General features: G+C 47.6%; 1 protein-coding gene across 4 annotated transcripts in view; it reads left to right on the top strand.

Annotated features, from left to right (window-relative positions):
- The window catches only part of LOC113803221 (uncharacterized), a 94,005-nt gene that overhangs the window by 64,271 nt on the left and 9,734 nt on the right, over positions 1–20,000 (top strand). For all 4 annotated transcript variants that reach the window (XM_070143428.1, XM_070143427.1, XM_070143429.1 and 1 more), the window contains 13 exons: positions 5,267–5,368; positions 6,197–6,394; positions 6,716–6,879; positions 7,049–7,188; positions 7,698–10,102; positions 10,335–10,479; positions 10,634–11,144; positions 11,839–11,956; positions 12,225–12,378; positions 13,920–14,077; positions 16,341–16,660; positions 17,237–17,422; positions 18,515–18,664. In XM_070143428.1, coding sequence (XP_069999529.1) covers positions 5,267–5,368; positions 6,197–6,394; positions 6,716–6,879; positions 7,049–7,188; positions 7,698–10,102; positions 10,335–10,479; positions 10,634–11,144; positions 11,839–11,956; positions 12,225–12,378; positions 13,920–14,077; positions 16,341–16,660; positions 17,237–17,422; positions 18,515–18,664 — 4,751 coding nt within the window. The remainder of the gene's footprint in view (positions 1–5,266; positions 5,369–6,196; positions 6,395–6,715; positions 6,880–7,048; positions 7,189–7,697; positions 10,103–10,334; positions 10,480–10,633; positions 11,145–11,838; positions 11,957–12,224; positions 12,379–13,919; positions 14,078–16,340; positions 16,661–17,236; positions 17,423–18,514; positions 18,665–20,000) is intronic.

Raw genomic sequence — 20,000 nt, 5'->3', positions numbered from 1 at the left:
GGTACGAAGGGAGGAAGGGAGGAAGGGAGGAAGGGAGGAAGGGAGGAAGGGAGGGAGGGAGGGAGGGAGGGATGATGGGAAGGGAGGGGTGGGAGGGAGGGAGGGAGGGAGGGAGGGAAGGAGAGGGGTGGGTGGGAGGGAGGGAGGGAGGGAGGGAGGGAGGGAGGGTGGGTGGGTGGGTTTGTGGGTGATTGGGTCAGTCACAGATGAGGAGGCGTAGTGAGGCAGCGTCTGGCCGCCCTCGGGAGAGCGAGGGGTCCCGCCGCCGTGGAACGCCTCCGCGCCCCACAGAGGCGCCTGTGCGCCCTCGCTGACGACGACGGCGACGGATGGGCGGAGGGGAGAGAGCGCGAGGGCGGCGGGCATGAAATTATAGAACCCCCGCGACGCCGCTTCCGGTGCCCATCCAGCTGTGACCCACGTGGTGGTGGCGGGGGCGGGAGATGGGGGTGGGGCGTCTTCGAGTGATGCGGGAAGTGGAGCGGGGATTGCGCGTCCGCACGCATTCATTCTCTCATTCATCCATTCATACATACTCTGGCGGCGCTTCGAAGTCCTCGAGGGAGCAGCTCCGGCGGAAGCGGCTCGAGTGGGCGTGGCAAGCCGTTGCCTTGGAGATGGTCGCCGCCGGGAGAGCGGCCGACCGACGGTTCTCCTTCGGCTTCGTTCGGTAGGACTTCCGTCGCCGCCTTCGCACGAGCGCGCAGCACGCAAAGCGCTGCTCGTGCGAGGGAGCAAGCAGCTGCTCGGGAGTCGTCAACTGCGCCGCGACTGCAGGTCTCGCGACGCGCCCGAGCAGAGACGAGCGGCGCTGGCGGGCGCCTCGCGACGACGCGCAGATTCTGCGTCCAACGAGGTCGCGTGCCCCGGGGGTCGGCGCCCCAGGGGTCGATGGGGAGCCGTGAGTGACATGACGATCGCCATGGACAGGAAAAGCAGAGCCAGTCATAGGGAAGCATATTTCCTAATGTTTATTTGCGGATATGCCATTCCCTCCATTCCTCCCCTCCCATCCCTTTCCCTTCCCCTCTCCTCTCCTCCCCTCGCCTCCCCTCCCCACCCCCTCCCATTCCTTACCCCCTCCTTCCCCTCTTCCCTCTCCTCTTCCCCCTCCCATTCCTTACCCCTTCCTCCCCCTAGCCCCTCTCATCTCCCATTCCTTACCCCCTTCTTCCCCTCTTCCCCCTCCCATTCCTTACCCCTTCCTCCTCCTAGCCCCTCTCGTCTCCCATTCCTTACCCCCTCCTTCCCCTCTTCCCTCTCCTCTTCCCCCTCCCATTCCTTACCCCTTCCTCCCCCTAGCCCCTCTCGTCTCCCATTCCTTACCCCCTTCTTCCCCTCTTCCCCCTCCCATTCCTTACCCCTTCCTCCCCCTAGCCCCTCTCGTCTCCCATTCCTTACCCCCTCCTTCCCCTCTTCCCTCTCCTCTTCCCCCTCCCATTCCTTACCCCTTCCTCCCCCTAGCCCCTCTCGTCTCCCATTCCTTACCCCCTTCCTTCCCCTCTTCCCTCTTCTCTCCCCCCCCTCCCATTCCTTACCCCTTCCTCCCCCTAGCCCCTCTCGTCTCCCATTCCTTACCCCCTCCTTCCCCTCTTCCCTCTCCTCCCCCCCCTCCCATTCCTTACCCCTTCCTCCCCCTAGCCCCTCTCATCTCCCATTCCTTACCCCCTTCTTCCCCTCTTCCCCCTCCCATTCCTTACCCCTTCCTAGCCCCTCTCGTCTCCCATTCCTTACCCCCTTCTTCCCCTCTTCCCTCTCCTCTTCCCCCTCCCATTCCTTACCCCTTCCTCCCCCTAGCCCCTCTCATCTCCCATTCCTTACCCCCTTCTTCCCCTGTTCCCCCTCCCATTCCTTACCCCTTCCTCCCCCTAGCCCCTCTCGTCTCCCATTCCTTACCCCCTTCTTCCCCTCTTCCCTCCCCTCTTCCCCCTCCCATTCCTTACCCCTTCCTCCCCCTAGCCACTCTCATCTCCCATTCCTTACCCCCTTCTTCCCCTCTTCCCCCTCCCATTCCTTACCCCTTCCTCCCCCTAGCCCCTCTCATCTCCCATTCCTTACCCCCTTCTTCCCCTCTTCCCCCTCCCATTCCTTACCCCTTCCTCCTCCTAGCCCCTCTCGTCTCCCATTCCTTACCCCCTCCTTCCCCTCTTCCCTCTCCTCTTCCCCCTCCCATTCCTTACCCCTTCCTCCCCCTAGCCCCTCTCGTCTCCCATTCCTTGCCCCCTTCTTCCCCTCTTCCCCCTCCCATTCCTTACCCCTTCCTCCTCCTAGCCCCTCTCGTCTCCCATTCCTTACCCCCTCCTTCCCCTCTTCCCTCTCCTCTTCCCCCTCCCATTCCTTACCCCTTCCTCCCCCTAGCCCCTCTCGTCTCCCATTCCTTACCCCCTTCTTCCCCTCTTCCCCCTCCCATTCCTTACCCCTTCCTCCCCCTAGCCCCTCTCATCTCCCATTCCTTACCCCCTTCTTCCCCTCTTCCCCCTCCCATTCCTTACCCCTTCCTCCCCCTAGCCCCTCTCGTCTCCCATTCCTTACCCCCTCCTTCCCCTCTTCCCTCTCCTCCCCCCCCTCCCATTCCTTACCCCTTCCTCCCCCTAGCCCCTCTCATCTCCCATTCCTTACCCCCTTCTTCCCCTCTTCCCCCTCCCATTCCTTACCCCTTCCTCCCCCTAGCCCCTCTCGTCTCCCATTCCTTACCCCCTTCTTCCCCTCTTCCCTCTCCTCTTCCCCCTCCCATTCCTTACCCCCTCCTCCCCCTAGCCCCTCTCATCTCCCATTCCTTACCCCCTTCTTCCCCTCTTCCCCCTCCCATTCCTTACCCCTTCCTCCCCCTAGCCTCTCTCGTCTCCCATTCATTACCCCCTTCTTCCCCTCTTCCCTCTCCTCTTCCCCCTCCCATTCCTTACCCCCTCCTCCCCCTAGCCCCTCTCATCTCCCATTCCTTACCCCCTTCTTCCCCTCTTCCCCCTCCCATTCCTTACCCCTTCCTCCCCCTAGCCCCTCTCATCTCCCATTCCTTACCCCCTTCTTCCCCTCTTCCCCCTCCCATTCCTTACCCCTTCCTCCCCCTAGCCCCTCTCGTCTCCCATTCCTTACCCCCTTCTTCCCCTCTTCCCCCTCCCATTCCTTACCCCTTCCTCCTCCTAGCCCCTCTCGTCTCCCATTCCTTACCCCCTCCTTCCCCTCTTCCCTCTCCTCTTCCCCCTCCCATTCCTTACCCCTTCCGCCCCCTAGCCCCTCTCGTCTCCCATTCCTTACCCCCTTCTTTCCCTCTTCCCTCTCCTCTTCCCCCTCCCATTCCTTACCCCCTCCTCCCCCTAGCCCCTCTCGTCTCCCATTCCTTACCCCCTTCTTCCCCTCTTCCCCCTCCCATTCCTTACCCCTTCCTCCCCCTAGCCCCTCTCATCTCCCATTCCTTACCCCCTTCTTCCCCTCTTCCCCCTCCCATTCCTTACCCCTTCCTCCCCCTAGCCCCTCTCGTCTCCCATTCCTTACCCCCTTCTTCCCCTCTTCCCTCTCCTCTTCCCCCTCCCATTCCTTACCCCCTCCCCCCCCTCCCATTCCTTACCCCTTCCTCCCCCTAGCCCCTCTCGTCTCCCATTCCTTACCCCCTTCTTCCCCTCTTCCCCCTCCCATTCCTTACCCCTTCCTCCCCCTAGCCCCTCTCGTCTCCCATTCCTTACCCCCTCCTTCCCCTCTTCCCTCACCTCTTCCCCCTCCCATTCCTTACCCCTTCCTTCCCCTAGCCCCTCTCGTCTCCCATTCCTTACCCCCTCCTTCCCCTCTTCCCTCCCCTCCTCCCCTCCCCCCAACGCCTGCGTGTGGCCCTATTTATATCTGCATTGAGTCAAGTGGCGGAGCGCCGCCCACACACCTGCACAGGTGCTCGTCCTTCATTCACAAATGTTCCCGCGGCGCGCATGGCAGCCAGTCGCTTGGCTACGTGTCGAGCTGAATGGGCGGCGACGGAAGCCTTCCTTGCGGCGAGTCGCGCGCCATGTCCGCCTCCGTCGTGACAGGTAACGCGTCGCCGCGCGCCGCGAGCGCCGTCTTTCCTTTGGCTTTGCTGGGGGTGCCCGGCGGGGGGAGGGGGGGGCGTGGATGGAGGACAAGGAGGATATGTTGGCCTCGTCGAGCGCCTTGCCCTTTGTGCTGGCGCGTCGCGGCCCCAGCAGCGCGGGGCTGATCTTCGCCCTGGTTGTGATCCTGCATCTGGGACACGTCGCGTTATCCTGGTTTCCTGTTGCGTAAGTTATCTTGGGTTCCCGATCCCGCTCCTGCCGAGGCCTTCTCGCTGACCCTGACCTCCGGTCGCGCCCTCTTGTTGTCTCCCTCCCTCCCTCCCTCCCTCCCTCCCTGCCTCCCTCGCTCCGTTATCGCGTCTGTCTGTCGCTTCACGCGAGAGAAGGAATAAGATCGGCGAAGGTGCGCGCCGGCGGAAGGAAGACGGCCACGACCGAGCGAAAATACTTTCCCTTTTCTCTCTTCCGCTGTCTCCCATTCGCCTCTCCTCTCCCCTGGTTGGGCTCTCTCTTCGGACGCCATTCCATGTTAGAGCTGGTTCACGGGGGAGGACAGTGTCACCTGAGCAGAGGCTTAGAACTTATGGCGGTCATAACAGGCACGTGATCCCGCCGCTGCTGTGGCACTCGCGTCGTGGGCTGCGCGATGGGCGTCTGGTGCCAGCGCTCGAGCGGAGGGGGCCAGGGGGCTGCGGAGGGCGGTGGCTCTCCGGTATTGGTGGTCTTATTACTATTAATGTGATTTGTTTTATCATTATTATTATTATTATTGGTATAGTTATTGTTGTTGTTGTTATTGTTATTGTTATTGTTATTGTTATTGTTATTGTTATTGTTATTGTTATTGTTATTGTTATTGTTATTGTTATTGTTATTGTTATTATTATTATTATTATTATTATTATTATTATTATTATTATTATTATTATTATTATTATTATTATTATTATTATTATTATTATTATTATTGGTATAGTTATTGTTATTGTTATAGTTATTGTTATTGTTATTGTTAATGTTATTATTATTATTATTATTATTATTATTATTATTATTATTATTACTATTACTATTATTACTATTATAATTACTATTATTATTATCACCATCATTATCATTATTTAGGGTATTGATGGCGATAATGGTAATAATGGTAACAGTAAAGCCACTCCTTGCTGCCACCAGCGAGCGTGAGACCCGCGGCAGCTGCTTTCCGGGAGTTTACTGAGGCTTTGCTTTGCTTTCAGGAGAGAGCGACCCCGAGAAGTGTCTGGAGCGGCGCCCGGCCAGCGGGGAGTCGCAGGGCCACGTGGTGTGGGCCATCGACGTGCCGGCCGTCCTTCCTAAGAGTAAGTGGAATGGCCCGCGATGCCAGGGCGTGCTCCGGTAGGGAAAGTACGGCAGATACGCCCCCGATTTTTGTTTGGGTGCCTGGTTGCTCACGTAAGTGATTCACGGCAGTCAACGATCTAAATGATGATGTAACGTCGATATGGGACGAGGAATTTACGAATAGTTTAAAGGACTTTCAAGCATTTTGTTATCTGAAAGGTAAGGATGTGTACTCTTGATGTGCACACTTGGTGACCGCTGCACACTGCACCCTCGTCGAAGAGTGCCGTACTTTCCACACTGGGGCATGGTTGCTGGCCGCGGCTCCCGGCCTGCAGCGCGCAGGTGGTGCCAGCGACCTGCAGGCCGTTGTTTGCTCACATGCGCAGGCGCTCCTTCCGAGGTGGCCCTGCCGGAGGAGACGGTGCCATGGCATGGCTCAGCCCCAAGCCATGCTTAGCGGCGGACGTGACAGACGCGTATTGCTGCCTGCCACGTAGATTTGCATATATATGCGAGTGCCTCTGGACAACGACCGCGCGCGGGCGAACAGCTTACACAAACACAGACAGGAAAAGAGAGGAGGTGCTTTGACGCAAACTCAGACGCGACGCAGACACAGGGAGAGGCAGTCTTGCGCCAACCCTCGCCCCGTGACCCCGACTGCGGGAGCGTGGCATCGAACCACGGAAGAAGGATTGGCCTGATCCGGAAAGCGGATTCGATGTGCCGTTCTTTGTTTCTTATCTTGACCTTTTGCAGTAAGGCTTTGACATATGCAGAAAAAGATGCTTGTGCGCAGGCAGCAGAGAGGAGAGAAGTGCAGCCACTGTTTGTCTCCGCAGATGTGGGCAGCGTGGTAGTGCGTTACCACAGCGGCGTGGAGGCGCGGCGCGCGTGCCTGGGGTCGTCGGCGGTGGTGCGCGTGGTTCGGCTGAGCGATGGCTCGGCGTCCGACTCCTCCGAGGACGAGAGCCTGCACCCTTCGCTCGCCCTCCAGCGCTGCCTCTCGTGCACGAAGCTCCTGCGCTTCACGCTCACAAGTAAGGCGGAGGCAACCTCTGCGGGAACAGTTTATAGTCTTGCTCGGTAGACGGAGTCGAGGGAGATCTTGACACCATCCCCAGTCACGAAAGTAGACATGTATTGAGTCATTTGAAAGTATTTTTCATACCTAGTTACTTTTAGCCTTGCAGTGATTTGTGAACACCTTATCGCGTAGGATTCGTTGACTCCTGTCCGTGCTGTCCTTAGACCCTTGATCCGAGTCGGACGCGCCATCGGCTGTGTCCTCCCAGCTGACTCAGCCGATGGCTCGCAGCCGCCGACGCGCCTCGGACGCCTCTAAGCAGTTTGTCCCACAGATTTCTCAGCGCACGGGCTGCGGCGGGGGATGTTCTTCCAGCCCGACCCGTACGTGAAGCTGCGGATCCTGCCTGGCGAATCACAGACGCTGCTGCCGCACCACGGCCAGGAGGCGCGCTCGGCCGTCGCGGAAAACACCGTCAACCCGACCTGGAAGAGGCAGGTGAGGCTCGAGGGGGACCATTCCCGAGGGGGACCAGCTCCCCCCGGGTCGAGGGAACTTGGCCAGGAACTGTTTTTCTTTGCGTGACATCCTTAGGGAGTTTGACAGCCTTTGGCTCCGTAGATGACCAGTTTTCTGTTTCTTCCCCTGTGCGTGTGGCGCGTCGCAGGACTTCACCTTCGTGGCCTACTTGCACGACATTCTGGAGGTGGAACTGAAGGACAAGTTCGCCAAGAGCCGCCCCATCATCAGCCGCTTCCTGGGCCGCCTCACCATCCAGGTGGCCACGCTGAGGGACAGATGCAAGGCGTAAGTCCCGCCCACTCCTCCCCTGCACGCTGCTGCCGCCCTGCTACCGCCTCGCCCGCCCTTCCTTCCAACCTACCTGTCCACTTTCCTCCCCTCCTCCCTCCCTTCCCGCCCTCTTTCCTTCATTCCTTCCTACCTACTTACCTACCTACCTACCTACCTACCTACTTACCTACCTTCCTACTTACCTTCCTTCTCCCCTTCCCTCGACAGAGTTCGCTCCAAGAGCGGGAGGAAATTTGTTTGCATGTGTTATCTCATTTATGACTACACGTCTAAATTACTTTCCATAGAAATATTTTTTGCAGATACTGTTTTGTGGTTCTCCATCCAAGTTTGTAAATGTAATGTGTAGGTGTGTTAAATGCAGTGTTTGATTTATGTAATTGCTAATACGTGCACATTAACAAAAAAGTGCTGCTTTGTTTTATACTTTGTTTATTTTCTTAGCTTTAAGAGCAATACAAATAGCCTGTACAGAGTCGATGCTTACCTTGTCCTCCCGGCAGCGGCTCCCCGGGACTGCTGGACTTTCCGCTGAGCAGCAAGAACACGGTGGACTCGGTCAGCGGCCACATCTACTTCAGCGTGACGTTTGCGCCGGCGGCGAGCGGCAGCGGGGGCGCCTGCACGGGCCACGGGGGACTCGAGTGCCCGGGCGAGGACGCCAGCATGAGGCTCACCGACAGCGCCGTCATCGAGAGCCTGGGGCCTCAGGACCTGCTATCCAACGGCCACATGGGCGGCTACAAGAAGAGCGTGTTCCCGCTCAGGGCCGCTGGCAACAACAACAACCCCGCAATAAACAACGGCGTCGGGACCGGCTGCAGCGCAGACGGTGTCGTCGTGAACGGAGACCTGATGCCTGAGGACGTGGCGGCCAACAGCGGCGAGGGCACGGACGCTGCGGGCAGGGAGTCCGACTACTCGCCCATTTGGAAATATTCGTGCAAAGTTCCTAATGTTACCACAAAACCGGATGCAAGTGAACCCAGTGGCGAAGAAGCCATTTATGAAACCGTTTACCCAGCAGAAGACTACCAGAGTCAGGAGAGCGATGCTGCTGGACTAAGCGCGGGAGTCAGCTGTGATTCTAGTCAGCCCGTCAGCGACGACGACTCTCCGCCTCCCCTTCCTCCCAGGACGAAGTCGCTCCTGAAGTCGCTCGCAGACTCTGGCCACAGGCCCTTGGAGAGGTCGATAGCCTTGTACCCGACTGTGGTCAAGAAGCGGCCCATGCCCCTGCCGACGGGCACTGCCGGCGAGCCCGCAAAGGCGCAGACCATCTCCTGCACGCCGGGGAAAGTCCATAATGGCGTGAACGAGCCTAGTGTGCGCCCCAAGGTCGGCCACCTTAGTGCTAGCTCACAGTCCAGCTGTGATAGTGAGAGTAGTGGGGCGAGTTTTGGCGAAGTAAGAAGAATGCAATGTTCCATGGAAGGACCATTTTCTTATGATATTGTTGATATAGATGATGTTTTGCAAATTTCTGAATTTTCAAGTAATCAAATTGATGTAGATAGTCAGTGCCAAGGAACAAAATCCTCAACTCAGGGACCTCACTCTTCATTGCAATCTTCTTCCTGTGCTTCCATGGAAAGTGAAATGTCGGAGGACATTGCCAGGCCTTCCACGCTGCAGAGTTCGCTGGACGAGGCCAGCGGGACGTCCCTATCTTCCACCGACAACAGCTACAAGGAAGAGGCTTGTAGCGCAGTGGCTCCTCTTGCGACGCCAGAGCAAGACTGTAGCCTTTTGCAGGAGGCTGCATCCACTGATACTTTGCTGGAAAACTCTGAGGAAGTTTTAGAGGCTGAATTCGCTGCTTGTGGCAATAGAGGACCGTATTTGTCAAGAAGTTCTACAAGTAGTGAAATTGCGGCGTCCTCTCCTGCTAGCTTTAATCATCACATGCCTTCTTTGCACAAGTTGGCGAGGAACCAAAGTGATTCTGTATCTAGTCCAGTTGAAGATATGCGCGAGTGTACTTCTTTGTTAAGTGCTCAAGAGAGGCAGATCGCAGATGACGAGGCCAGTGTTAGTAGAGAATCAGATCTCACGTATAGGAGAAGGGATTCTGCAACTCATGGTTTTCTTCGTGGCAATGAAATGACTATTGCAGAAGAGATGAGGATGCTTACGAGTTGTGACACGTCTCATCAGGATGACACGCATTCCGACGGGACAGACCCCGAAGGCTCGTCTGCCGTGGGTCCTTCTAGAAAGGGGTCGACGTCAACCAGGTCGCCTTCTCCCAGATTAGCAGACTGCCTCCCGGTCTCGAACTCGGCATCAGAGTCGATTTCTCTCGCGAGCGGCTCGGTGACATGTTCGGTGTCGTCCCAGCAAGGGGAGGAGGGACTGACGGGCTTGGAGCCAACGTGCATGGTCGTCAGCACAGAAAGCTCCTCCTCAAACTCTGTGTTTGCCAGTCCCACGGCTGAGACCAACGACTTGAACATTGAGTCCCTGCCCTCCGCATCTTGCTCGGCGGACATGAACATTCCCCGAGAGGCCTCGCAGGAGGCGCAGACCGCGGTAGCCGAAGCCCAGGAGCCGAGCGTCCGGCCGAGAAGAGAAGCAGTCTCGCAGAACGTCAGCTTGAACGAGGATGAGGATATTCCTCCTGCAGTTCCTCCACACAAGCCCCACCACCGCCTCCTGAAGGCCTTGGTTCACCCCCCTCTCTGCCCTCCCACCCCGACGCACCACGCCAAGCCACAGCCCCCGGAACGCACAACCAGCGACAAAAGAGAGCGAGAGGCGAGTTTCAACGCTAAGGATGACGTGAGAGAGAGGGACGACAAGCCCGGGTCGTCGCACCACCCCAAGCTCTCCCGTCAGCCGTCGTTGCGCGACTGGCTGAGAAGATACCCCAAGGTGGAAGTAGCTTTCGATGAACCTCTGCCGGCTAGTAAGCTTACGTATTGCATTTCTTGTACGTGTAGTGTAGTATGAAATTTGCTTAACATATGAGATATTTTGTAGAGTTGATGAAAGGTAAAGGAGTATTGTGTTCTTAGATTTTAGATTCTATGTCGTCATTTTAATGTTAGGAAGATTTATTGCGAGCATTTTAATATTGTGCACATTTATTGTGATGTCAGTTCTCTGTAATACTCATTTTCCCGCTTGCGCGTGATCAGACGTGGAGGCGCGCAAGGACAGTCACGGCAGGATTTTCTTCATTGACCATGTGGCCAAGACAACGTCCTGGGAATGGCCGCCTCCCAAGCCTCTGTCGACACACAGACCTCTCTTCTTTGTACCGCAAGTTGATAATGAGAAAAGGTAATTGATTTTTTTTTTCCTTATATTCATATGTTGTATCGTATTGATATGTACAAGAATGGTCTCAGATTGCGGAATGCATATAATGCCGTTTATTTAAATTTATGTAACATTAGCTGAACATCGAAGGAGCATGTATTTTTGCTTCCCGCAGGAGATCTCTCTGCGACAGCGGAGAGAGTGAGTGCAGCAGCAGTCGCACCAGTAGCAGGGTCGGCACTCCTGAGCCGTCTACTCCGTCAACGCCAAATATCCTGGGAACTACAGGATGCCTGAGTCCTGACCACTGCCTGGGGAACGAGGGAGCCGTGGCACCTCCTCCGCCCCCGCCGCCAGCACTGTCTCCTCCCCCTGCGGCGGCAGTAGGAGGGGCGGCTACGGCGTTGAACACCTCGGCGTCGACCCCCATGCCGTCGGTGGCCACCTCGCCGACCACGGCCGGCCTGCCTGGAGCCACGGCGATGCTGGACGGCAGCGACGGCGACCGGAGGAGGCTGGACGAAGGCCAGGAGGAAGAAGAGGAGGAGGAGAAGGCCCCGACTCCCCCGCCGCGACCGCACCACAGGCTCACCCGGCCGACGCCCCCCCTCCCCCCACCCCTCCCGCAGCAGTGCCCCCCCACGCCCACTCATCATCGAAGGCCGCATCACAGCGCGGGGGATCAGGTGGGCGTCTTACGTTCAGGCTGTTTTGTCTGATTTTTACTTTGTTGCCTTGTTATTACTTTAGGAGCACCATGTAGATTTACAGTATTTCCTCGCTAACCGCCAGGGTTGTATTCTCTTAGATGCGAATTCGGAAAAGACATGATTTTGACAGATTCGATTAATCTCCCGAGCTGCGCAGGGAAGGATGTATGGATGGTGCTTCGCCTGCTGCTTCGAAGGCCTCGAAGCGAGGAGCGAGACGTTGGCTTGATTTGCATAATTCGAACTGCCCTCTGCATTGTGCGAATAGTGTACTTCAACTAAAGGCGCCAGGTTGCAATCGGGAGAATTATTAGATTTAGAAAACCATTATTTAGCGTCATCTTAAATGGCTCATTAATTACTTCTATATGGGGTGGTCATGACCACGACTGAAGATTATGAAGCCTAAGGTTCCAAATAAGCCTCTACTGATTGGGGATTGCGCTGCCATCTTAAACATCTGCGCACTCTTCGGACTGAATCCAAAAGGAAGAATAGAACAGGTCTAGGTGAAACCGCGGTTAGCGAGGACTTAATGTAAACTATTTCCAGTGCAGGGATTCTCAGTGCGTGTTATTTTGCTAGTTTGATGTTTGAAGAATTAAAGCAAAAGTAATGTTTGTTTTTTTTACACTGTGTGGCCATTACCTATTTGGATCATCTCGTGCAGGACGGAGCCATCCACCCTGAGCGCCACAGCCGCACGATGCGCCTGCCTTCCATCCCCGAGAGAACCATCAAGTTCCAGCGGGTGGAAATACAGCCGGGAGAAGAACCTTTGCCAACAAGTGAGTGCCAGGGGGTGGTTCATGTCCCAGTGGTATCATGTCTAGCACCTTTTTCCTACGCCTCCGTTCCTGTCTCATCCTATTCACCCTCCATGGTATGGCCCTTTTCGCCCCTCTCCATCGCTTCCTCGGAGCGCCCCATCTCTCTCCCAGCCCTTACTGCCTCTGCTCCGCCTAATCCCATCCAGCCCGACCTATGTGTCCAGCTCTGTCCCGTTGAGTTTCTACAAAAAGGCTCTCTGACGCCAGGCGCTTCCTCTGCTTGCAGACTGGGAGGCGAGGATCGACAGCCACGGGAGGATCTTCTACATTGACCACGTGAACAGAACGACGACGTGGCAGCGGCCCTCAGGCAACGACTCGGCGCAGACACAGCGCACGCAGTCCACGGACCAGCTGCAGCGCCAGCAGCTGGACAGGCGGTGAGTGGCTTGTGCCTCAGCGGGGGGAGTGGCCAGGCGATCCTGGGAGCGATGCCCAGCCTTGTTTTGTCATTATGATTATTGTTATTGTTGGTGTTGCTAGTGTAGTTATTGCCATTGTTATTATTAGGATTGTCGCAATTGTTATCATTTTTATTTATGACGTTAACATTATTGTTATTGATGTTTTTATTATCAAGTGTCATGAATATTATCCTTTAGATCAATATACTATTACTGTCATTATTGTTATTAGTATTATGGATATAATTCATGTCGTTGATATCATCATTATTATGATTATAGTTATTTCAATTATCATTATTGTTGTTGTTTTATTATTGTTTTTCTTCTTATTGTTGTTGTTATTATTATTATTACTATTATTATTATTATTGTTATTGTTATCGTTATTACTATTATTATTATGATATTATTATTATTGTTGTTATTGTTATTATTACCATTACTATTACTGTTATTATTGTTATTGTTGTTGTTGTTGTTGTTGTTGTTGTTGTTGTTGTTGTTCTTCTTCTTCTTCTTCTTCTTCTTATTATTATTATTATTATTATTATTATTATTATTATTATTATTATTATTATTATTATTATTATTATTATTATTATTATTATTATTATTATTATTACCATCATTATTACTATCATTATTTTTATGATGTTACTATTGATGTAGCCTTTGTCATTATTGTCATTTATGTTGTTGTTTTTGCTCTTTTTCTTCATCATCATCTACTTCTACTTCTTATCATAGTCATCATCATCATCATCATCATCATCATCATCATCATCATCATCATCATCATCATTGTTATTGTAGTTGTGGTTGTTATTATTATTGTAATTGTGATGTTGATGATTCTGATGGTTATTATTATTATCATTATTATTACTATTATTATTGTTCTTGTTCTTGTCATAGTTATTATTGTTGTTATTGTTATTGTTGTTATTATTATTATTATTATTATTACTATTATTATTATTATTATTATTATTATTATTATTATTATTATTATTATTATTATCACTATTATTATTGTGTTTATTATTATTATTATTATCATTATTGTCATTGTTATTTTTATTGTTCTTCTTATTATTATCATTTTTGCTATTATTATTATTATTGATATTATTTATTGTTATTATTATTATTATTATTATTATTGTTGTTGTTGTTGCTGTTATTGTTATCGTTATCATTATCATTATCATTATTATTATTATTATTATTAGTAGTAGTAGTAGTAGTAGTAGTAGTAGTAATAGTAGTAGTAGTAGTGTAGTAGTTTAGTAGTAGTAGTGTACTACTACTACTACTACTACTAGTAGTGGTACTAGTAGTAGTATTTATCTTCATTATCATTGTCATCATCTTCTATAATTATCATTAGCATTATTATCATTGTAATAATGATAATAATAATCATGACTATAGTAATAGAAAGGATAATAATAATGCTTATTAGAATTAGTAGTAAATCTTGTTTCTGAAGCAAGCACCTTTGCCCACCATAGGTACCAGAGCATCCGCAGAACCATCACTTCTAGAAGAGTAGAGATTGAGGAGTTCCCTGGAGCTTCTTCAGGCATCTTCCCTTCCTCAACGTCAACACCTTCACTGTCTTCTCCACCCTCTGGTCCAGTGGCAACAGCTTCATCTACATCTACTATTAGTAAGTTCAGGTTTTTATTTTTGTTAAAAGAACTTTGATTTCATTTGTGTGTATGCAGGTGTAGTTGCTGTACAGTATGACTAGGTAATTTATTCTGCAAGGTTATCTCTTTTATGGACAGTTTTGACAATCAACCTTAGATGAAAACTTTTATCCATTTCTTTTAGATTAGGGCTCCAACTTGGGGTGCCTACACCACTAGGGTTTGCACAATGGCCTTTCAAGGACTGTAACAAGTATTGTTTTTTCCAAACTCTTTGGATGTGTATGAGGCATATATCTACATTATGTTAGAAAATGAATTGAATAAATTTTATCACCCTTGTATTGTATGTGGTTCAATAATGATAAAGATATTAGAAAAAAGTTATCATGAATTTCATGCTATCATAAATAGTTGTGGAATTACTTGTAGTTGGTATGAAGTTTGTTGCAAGACTCACAGAGAAAAGTTTGGCTACCTCTGTTTTATATTGAATTTCTTTTGGGTATTTTGGCCAGGGGAGCATTGGTGAATAAGCTGTATGGGTCATTCCATAACAAATCATCAGATTTTTTAACAATATGTAACTCACCAAGCAGAATGTCATTGATCTTTTGAATGATTGTTAACACGATGAAGAATAGTATCCCCCCAAAATTTTGATTGATATCTCAAGCAGTTTCAGATTTACAGCTAATAAAAAAAAAAAACTTTTAAGGTGCTGTGCCACCTGTTTCATTTGTGCGAGGTTGCTCTTACTTCTTGTGCATTTTAAAATAATTTCATAATTCCTATTTGAATGAAAATTTGTACCCTGCAATTTTTGATGCTGAGGAAACAGAAAATCACACATAGAATATCATGAAATGAAGCTATCTGTATGAATTTGGTCAATCAATCAAATCATTAGTTCCAGGAAAAAATTTAACCTCTTCATTTTGAGCCAATGTTTTTCTATGTCACCCTAAACATAAAGCAGTTCACTTTATACCAATAGAAAGAGCATTCTTTGACCTGTTTAAAAACACCAAGAGAGCCCTTTGTATATGGAGGAGACAAAAGATTATTACAGTTGAAATGTTTGCTTGTAAGAATGTCCTCAAGAGTTCATAAAAAGCCCAACAGTTTTATAAGATCTGGCATTTGAAACGTTCAGAGTATCAAGACTTCAAATCATCCAAAGAACAGTATTATAAAAGCCTGATGCCACAGATATCCTAACTACTCTTGGATTTAAATAACATTTGAAAGGCATGGTCAGAGTGGCTGAAGTGATGACTCTACTTTGAGGCAAATAGCAAATTACCTTTCAGTTTCCCAGAGTAAGAATATTACATGTTTGTTCTAAATCAACTTCAGCTTAATTATGTGTGCAGTCAGTGACAGTTATGGGTGTATCAATCTGACAGATTATTTCAAGCAACATAGTCATTTAAGCTTATTGTTTTCAGAGAAATGCATGTTTTCGGGTTTCCCAGTAATTTTAAATCTGCCTGCAAAAACAACATCGTCAGATGTTCACTTGTAAGCAATGACACTTAATGTTTGTGGCTCAAAGTGGTAGCTTGTGGTCCCAGGTAACACATGTCCTGAGGCAAATCTGCTTTGTAACTTTCTATGAACACAACTCAATCCTTCTTTAGAGATAAACAAAAATCTGATGTTTGAAATGTTTTCTTGGCAGAATGTACACATCCCTGAAACAGTGAGAATTTGCTCAGACAATGGTCTCTGCAAGCTTGCTCGGGCTGTCAGTTGCTTGATTGTTCCCCTTATTCCATCATGGTGATTTGCCTTGACATGTTGCAATGAAATTCCAGTTTGCATCAATGAAATCTGCTTTATGATTAGACAAGGGTTTGTACTTCCCATCAGGGAAATATTCAACCTTGTTGATAAAAGCTTTCTCTGATTTGATGATTTTTAGTAATTCAGATCACTTAATTTCTGGATATTTTAAGTGCGATTTTTGGATTCCTCAGCATCAAAAGGTGTAGGATACAAATTTTCATTCACAAAAGAATTATGAAATTATTTTAAAATGCACCAGAAGTCATGAGTGAAACTTGGGCAGCACCACACCCTAAAATGAGGTATTTTTTGATTAGCTGTAAATCTGAAATCGCTTGAGATATTAATCTCTTTGTTTTATATTGTTCTCAATGGGGTTAACAAATATTCAAAAGATCAGTGACATTCTGCATTGTGAGTTACAACCCTATCAAATTTGATATGGAATGATCCATATAGTCCTAAAGGAATGTGTCTATTTCTGTCCAGATGTGTCGAGTCCGTCTTCTGCCACGCCAGCCTTAAATCTCTCATCAGCAACATCAATACACAACACCTCATCATCCCTACCTGCAACCCCGTCTTCATCAGGTGCCACCGCCTCCTCTTCCTCCTCCGCTTCCACAACTACGGCAGCAACTCAATCCTCCTTGCCGTCTACCTCGGCGTCCCACCCTCAAGCGTCAAGTTGTGGGCCATCGACGTCAACATCCTCTTCGGGCATTGAGCGGATGGACATGCTCCTCCAGTTACCAGCTGTCAAGTTCCTCACCAGATCAGACTTCTTCAGTGTCCTGCACATGAATGATGTAAGTTTCTTGGGATTAAAGCAAGACATTTTTCAAATCTGGTTACATACTTGCCCAATATGATATGGTGCTATGTCCGAATAGCTTGATTGGTTCTTGAAAATAATAAAAATAATGAACATGAATGAGATTGTTAGTGAACTTTTTTGTTGCTTATTCATTTACTTATTCATTTGTTTTATACAGAAATACAATGTATATAAGTTGTAAAGCTCAAAAAAAAAAAAAAAAAAAATTAAGATACAACATGAAAATTAATGAATACCAATATTTTGAGGAGATAATTTTTGCTGCTGTTTTATAGAAAACAGGAAATTTGATCTATTTTGTATAATTATTTTTCAGTAGTTATCTACCCCATGGTTTATTTTTATTTTTCAATTTTCAATAAAAACAAAAATCACATCAGGTCCTCTGTTATCTTTTTGTCTTACATCATCCTTTTACTAGCTTTTATTTGTGATACAGATTTTATGCTGCGAGGATCCTTTTGTATTTATCATAGAGAGGTGATATATGTATTATTAAAGAAATCTGGAAATACTGTTTTTATCCCAGTTTTCTTCATTTCAACAGGAAGCTTGCATTGTATATGAGAGAAGTGCATCCCTTCGCCACATGATATCACGGATAAGGCGCGATCCAGCTGCATTCACAAGATATCAGCACAACCGGGATCTTGTCAACCTTGTAAACCAATTTGCATATAGAGAGCGGGATTTGCCCTCTGGCTGGGAGGCCAAATATGATCGATCAGGAAAGGTAGTCTTGTAGTTTATTGTTTTCTTGTGTTTGAAATGCTGTGTTATATTGTGAATTTTTGGATCTTGATATGTAAGAGAAGTTGCCAAGGCAACATTGCTTTCTCTCATGTTATATTATAATTCACATGGTCATTATTCCCTAGATAAGGCTAGATCAAATTTATTTTCAAATATCATTGTATGGAATAGGGATGTAGACAATGATTTGTGGTTTTATCTAGGAGAGAATGTCTGTTTATCAGTGACATCTGTTCAAGGATAACCTTGTTTCTTTACTTAAGAATTATTTATTGTTAGTTTTGAATGACTGCAAATTCTCTGTTTTTTGATAAGGGTTTTCTATTTTTATCCTTAATGTTTTTATTAACCCTTTCCCTGATACATGCATCATTCAGTGACAGCACTGAGTGAGGGCTTCCAAGCAGATATGTTCGTCGATTTACCCCCTGACAAAATTCCTTTATTAAACCTATCTCATTTACCGGATTGTAGCATGGCTCTGCGTGGACAAAGCCCTTGTTGTGGGGAACAACATCATTATGTTTTTTGTAAATATCCATCAGATATATTGGAAAATATATTAGAAAAATTCACATAAAGAGTAAGCAGTACGATCACTGCTTCACTTCATAAGATTTGGCAACTCAAGATGAGCCGTATCTGTACTGTCATTCAAACCTGACCTCAGTAGGTGGTGTCACCTTACTTAGGTACCGCTACACCGCATGCGACCTAAGGTGTTACTATTCAGGCATTTAGGAAAATGAGCATGGAAGTTGAGTGTGTATACATATGTATATGTATATTAATTCATTTAGGAAAATAAGCACTAAAGTTATGCATACATACATGGTAATTGTATGCACATGTGCTACAAAAAGAATATTCAAAACTGCAGAAAATGTTATTAAGAAAATACAGAAAATGCGTATCACACGGGATGAAAATTATTTCAGAGCCGCATCAGTGAAAGGGTTAAAGTGATTGATTTTGTAACAACTTTCTCAAATTTCCTTTTAAACTTTCTTCATTTTATTGAGTAAATTTTCCTGTGGGCTTGAGTGATAATTATCTTTCCCCAATCTTTCAGCTTTTCTTCATTGACCATTCGAGTAAGACAACTTCATTTATGGATCCAAGACTCCCCATTGATGCTCCTTTTGTGAATGCCACCAAACTGGCAGTTCCAAGTGCTCATCATCGCCGCTCCAGGTCATCGGGGGAAGAAGAGGCCTCACGGGTTAGTGTGACAGTAGCATTGATGGGGCTGAACTAGGACAGTTCAGAGTCTTCAGTTCAGCTGAGTTGTGAGATGTCTCCCTGGCTGTTTTGAGATCACTGAGCACTTCTTTGTCCTTGGATTTGGAGTCTCAAAGATGACATCCAAAACAGTAGCTTCAAGATTTATGCTGATTCACAGTTCACCCTTTTTTCACATGTCACCAAAGTGCACAGTCTGCTTAATATCTATGCATCCAAGACAGTATCAGTAAGCCATCCAAGGGAACCTTATGGATGGAGAATGAGGCTGCATATCATGTGCTATGATTTATACAGTTCAAATTGTGTGGAAAATAATTTCTATACAAACCTCAGCAACAGGAGGTTAGTACACATAATTGTGGAAAATGTGACAGAGAATTAAGCATAAAAACTAAATTTTAAAATTTAATATTGACTTACCAAAACATTTTTTCTATCAAATAGATGTATTTTTGATATGCTTCTTTGATCAAGACAGAAGGACCATAAGTCAAAGTGTCAAGCTGTCTCCCATTACACTGTTGATTACTGGTTTTACAACAGGAGAGTCATACTTGTGGTCCATTTGATGTGGTGGGAGGGATGGCAGAGATAATAAAATCACTAATAGTGCCAGAAACTACATTTACTTGCAGCAATTTTGAAGTTATTGAAGAAATGTGACCAGTCATCATTATTGCAAAAGGATCTTGATCCTTTAGTGTCGGTTCAATATACTTTCAAGATAGTTACTTTGAAGAAAATGCAATCTTTTGGGATTTGTTTCGTGAATTACACATTTTCTTTCTTTTAGTATTTTGTTATTCTCTTATTTATTTAAAGTTTCTTTTCATTAGACATTGGTAGAACAGCTGTGCTTTTATGATGGCATTTGAATTATTCTTACCTATGATAGTTATTATATACTTTACAAATTCAAGTGATTTTCAGGAGTAGGATGTATTCATACAGTGCTATAGACTATTCCAATTTTTTGTCAGAAAACTCACACATTTCTGACATGACAAGTTGATTTGCTGGACATATTTGTAAATATATCTGAAAAAAGAAAGACATCTAACAGGCATGTCACACTATCTATTTTTATTATGGTTATTTTTCTGTCTGTATATATGATTTGTATATATGTTTAATTTTGTTAAGGGAAAAGTGTTTTTTGTTTTGTTTAATGTACATTTATAGATACTTGTCAGCGCTGATGCACCAGCTACAAAATCCTGTAGTGCAAAACTTCTTTTATTTAAAAAAAAGTATCATTGGTTATTGTCATGAGCTTGCTTTCTCTTATTCAGCAAGAAAACTTAATGTCAAGG

Source organism: Penaeus vannamei, chromosome 30 (genome assembly GCF_042767895.1).
Source record: "Penaeus vannamei isolate JL-2024 chromosome 30, ASM4276789v1, whole genome shotgun sequence".
NCBI lineage: Eukaryota > Metazoa > Arthropoda > Malacostraca > Decapoda > Penaeidae > Penaeus > Penaeus vannamei.
The sequence above is the reverse complement of the archived record's forward strand: the minus strand, read 5'-3'. Positions and strand labels throughout refer to the sequence as shown.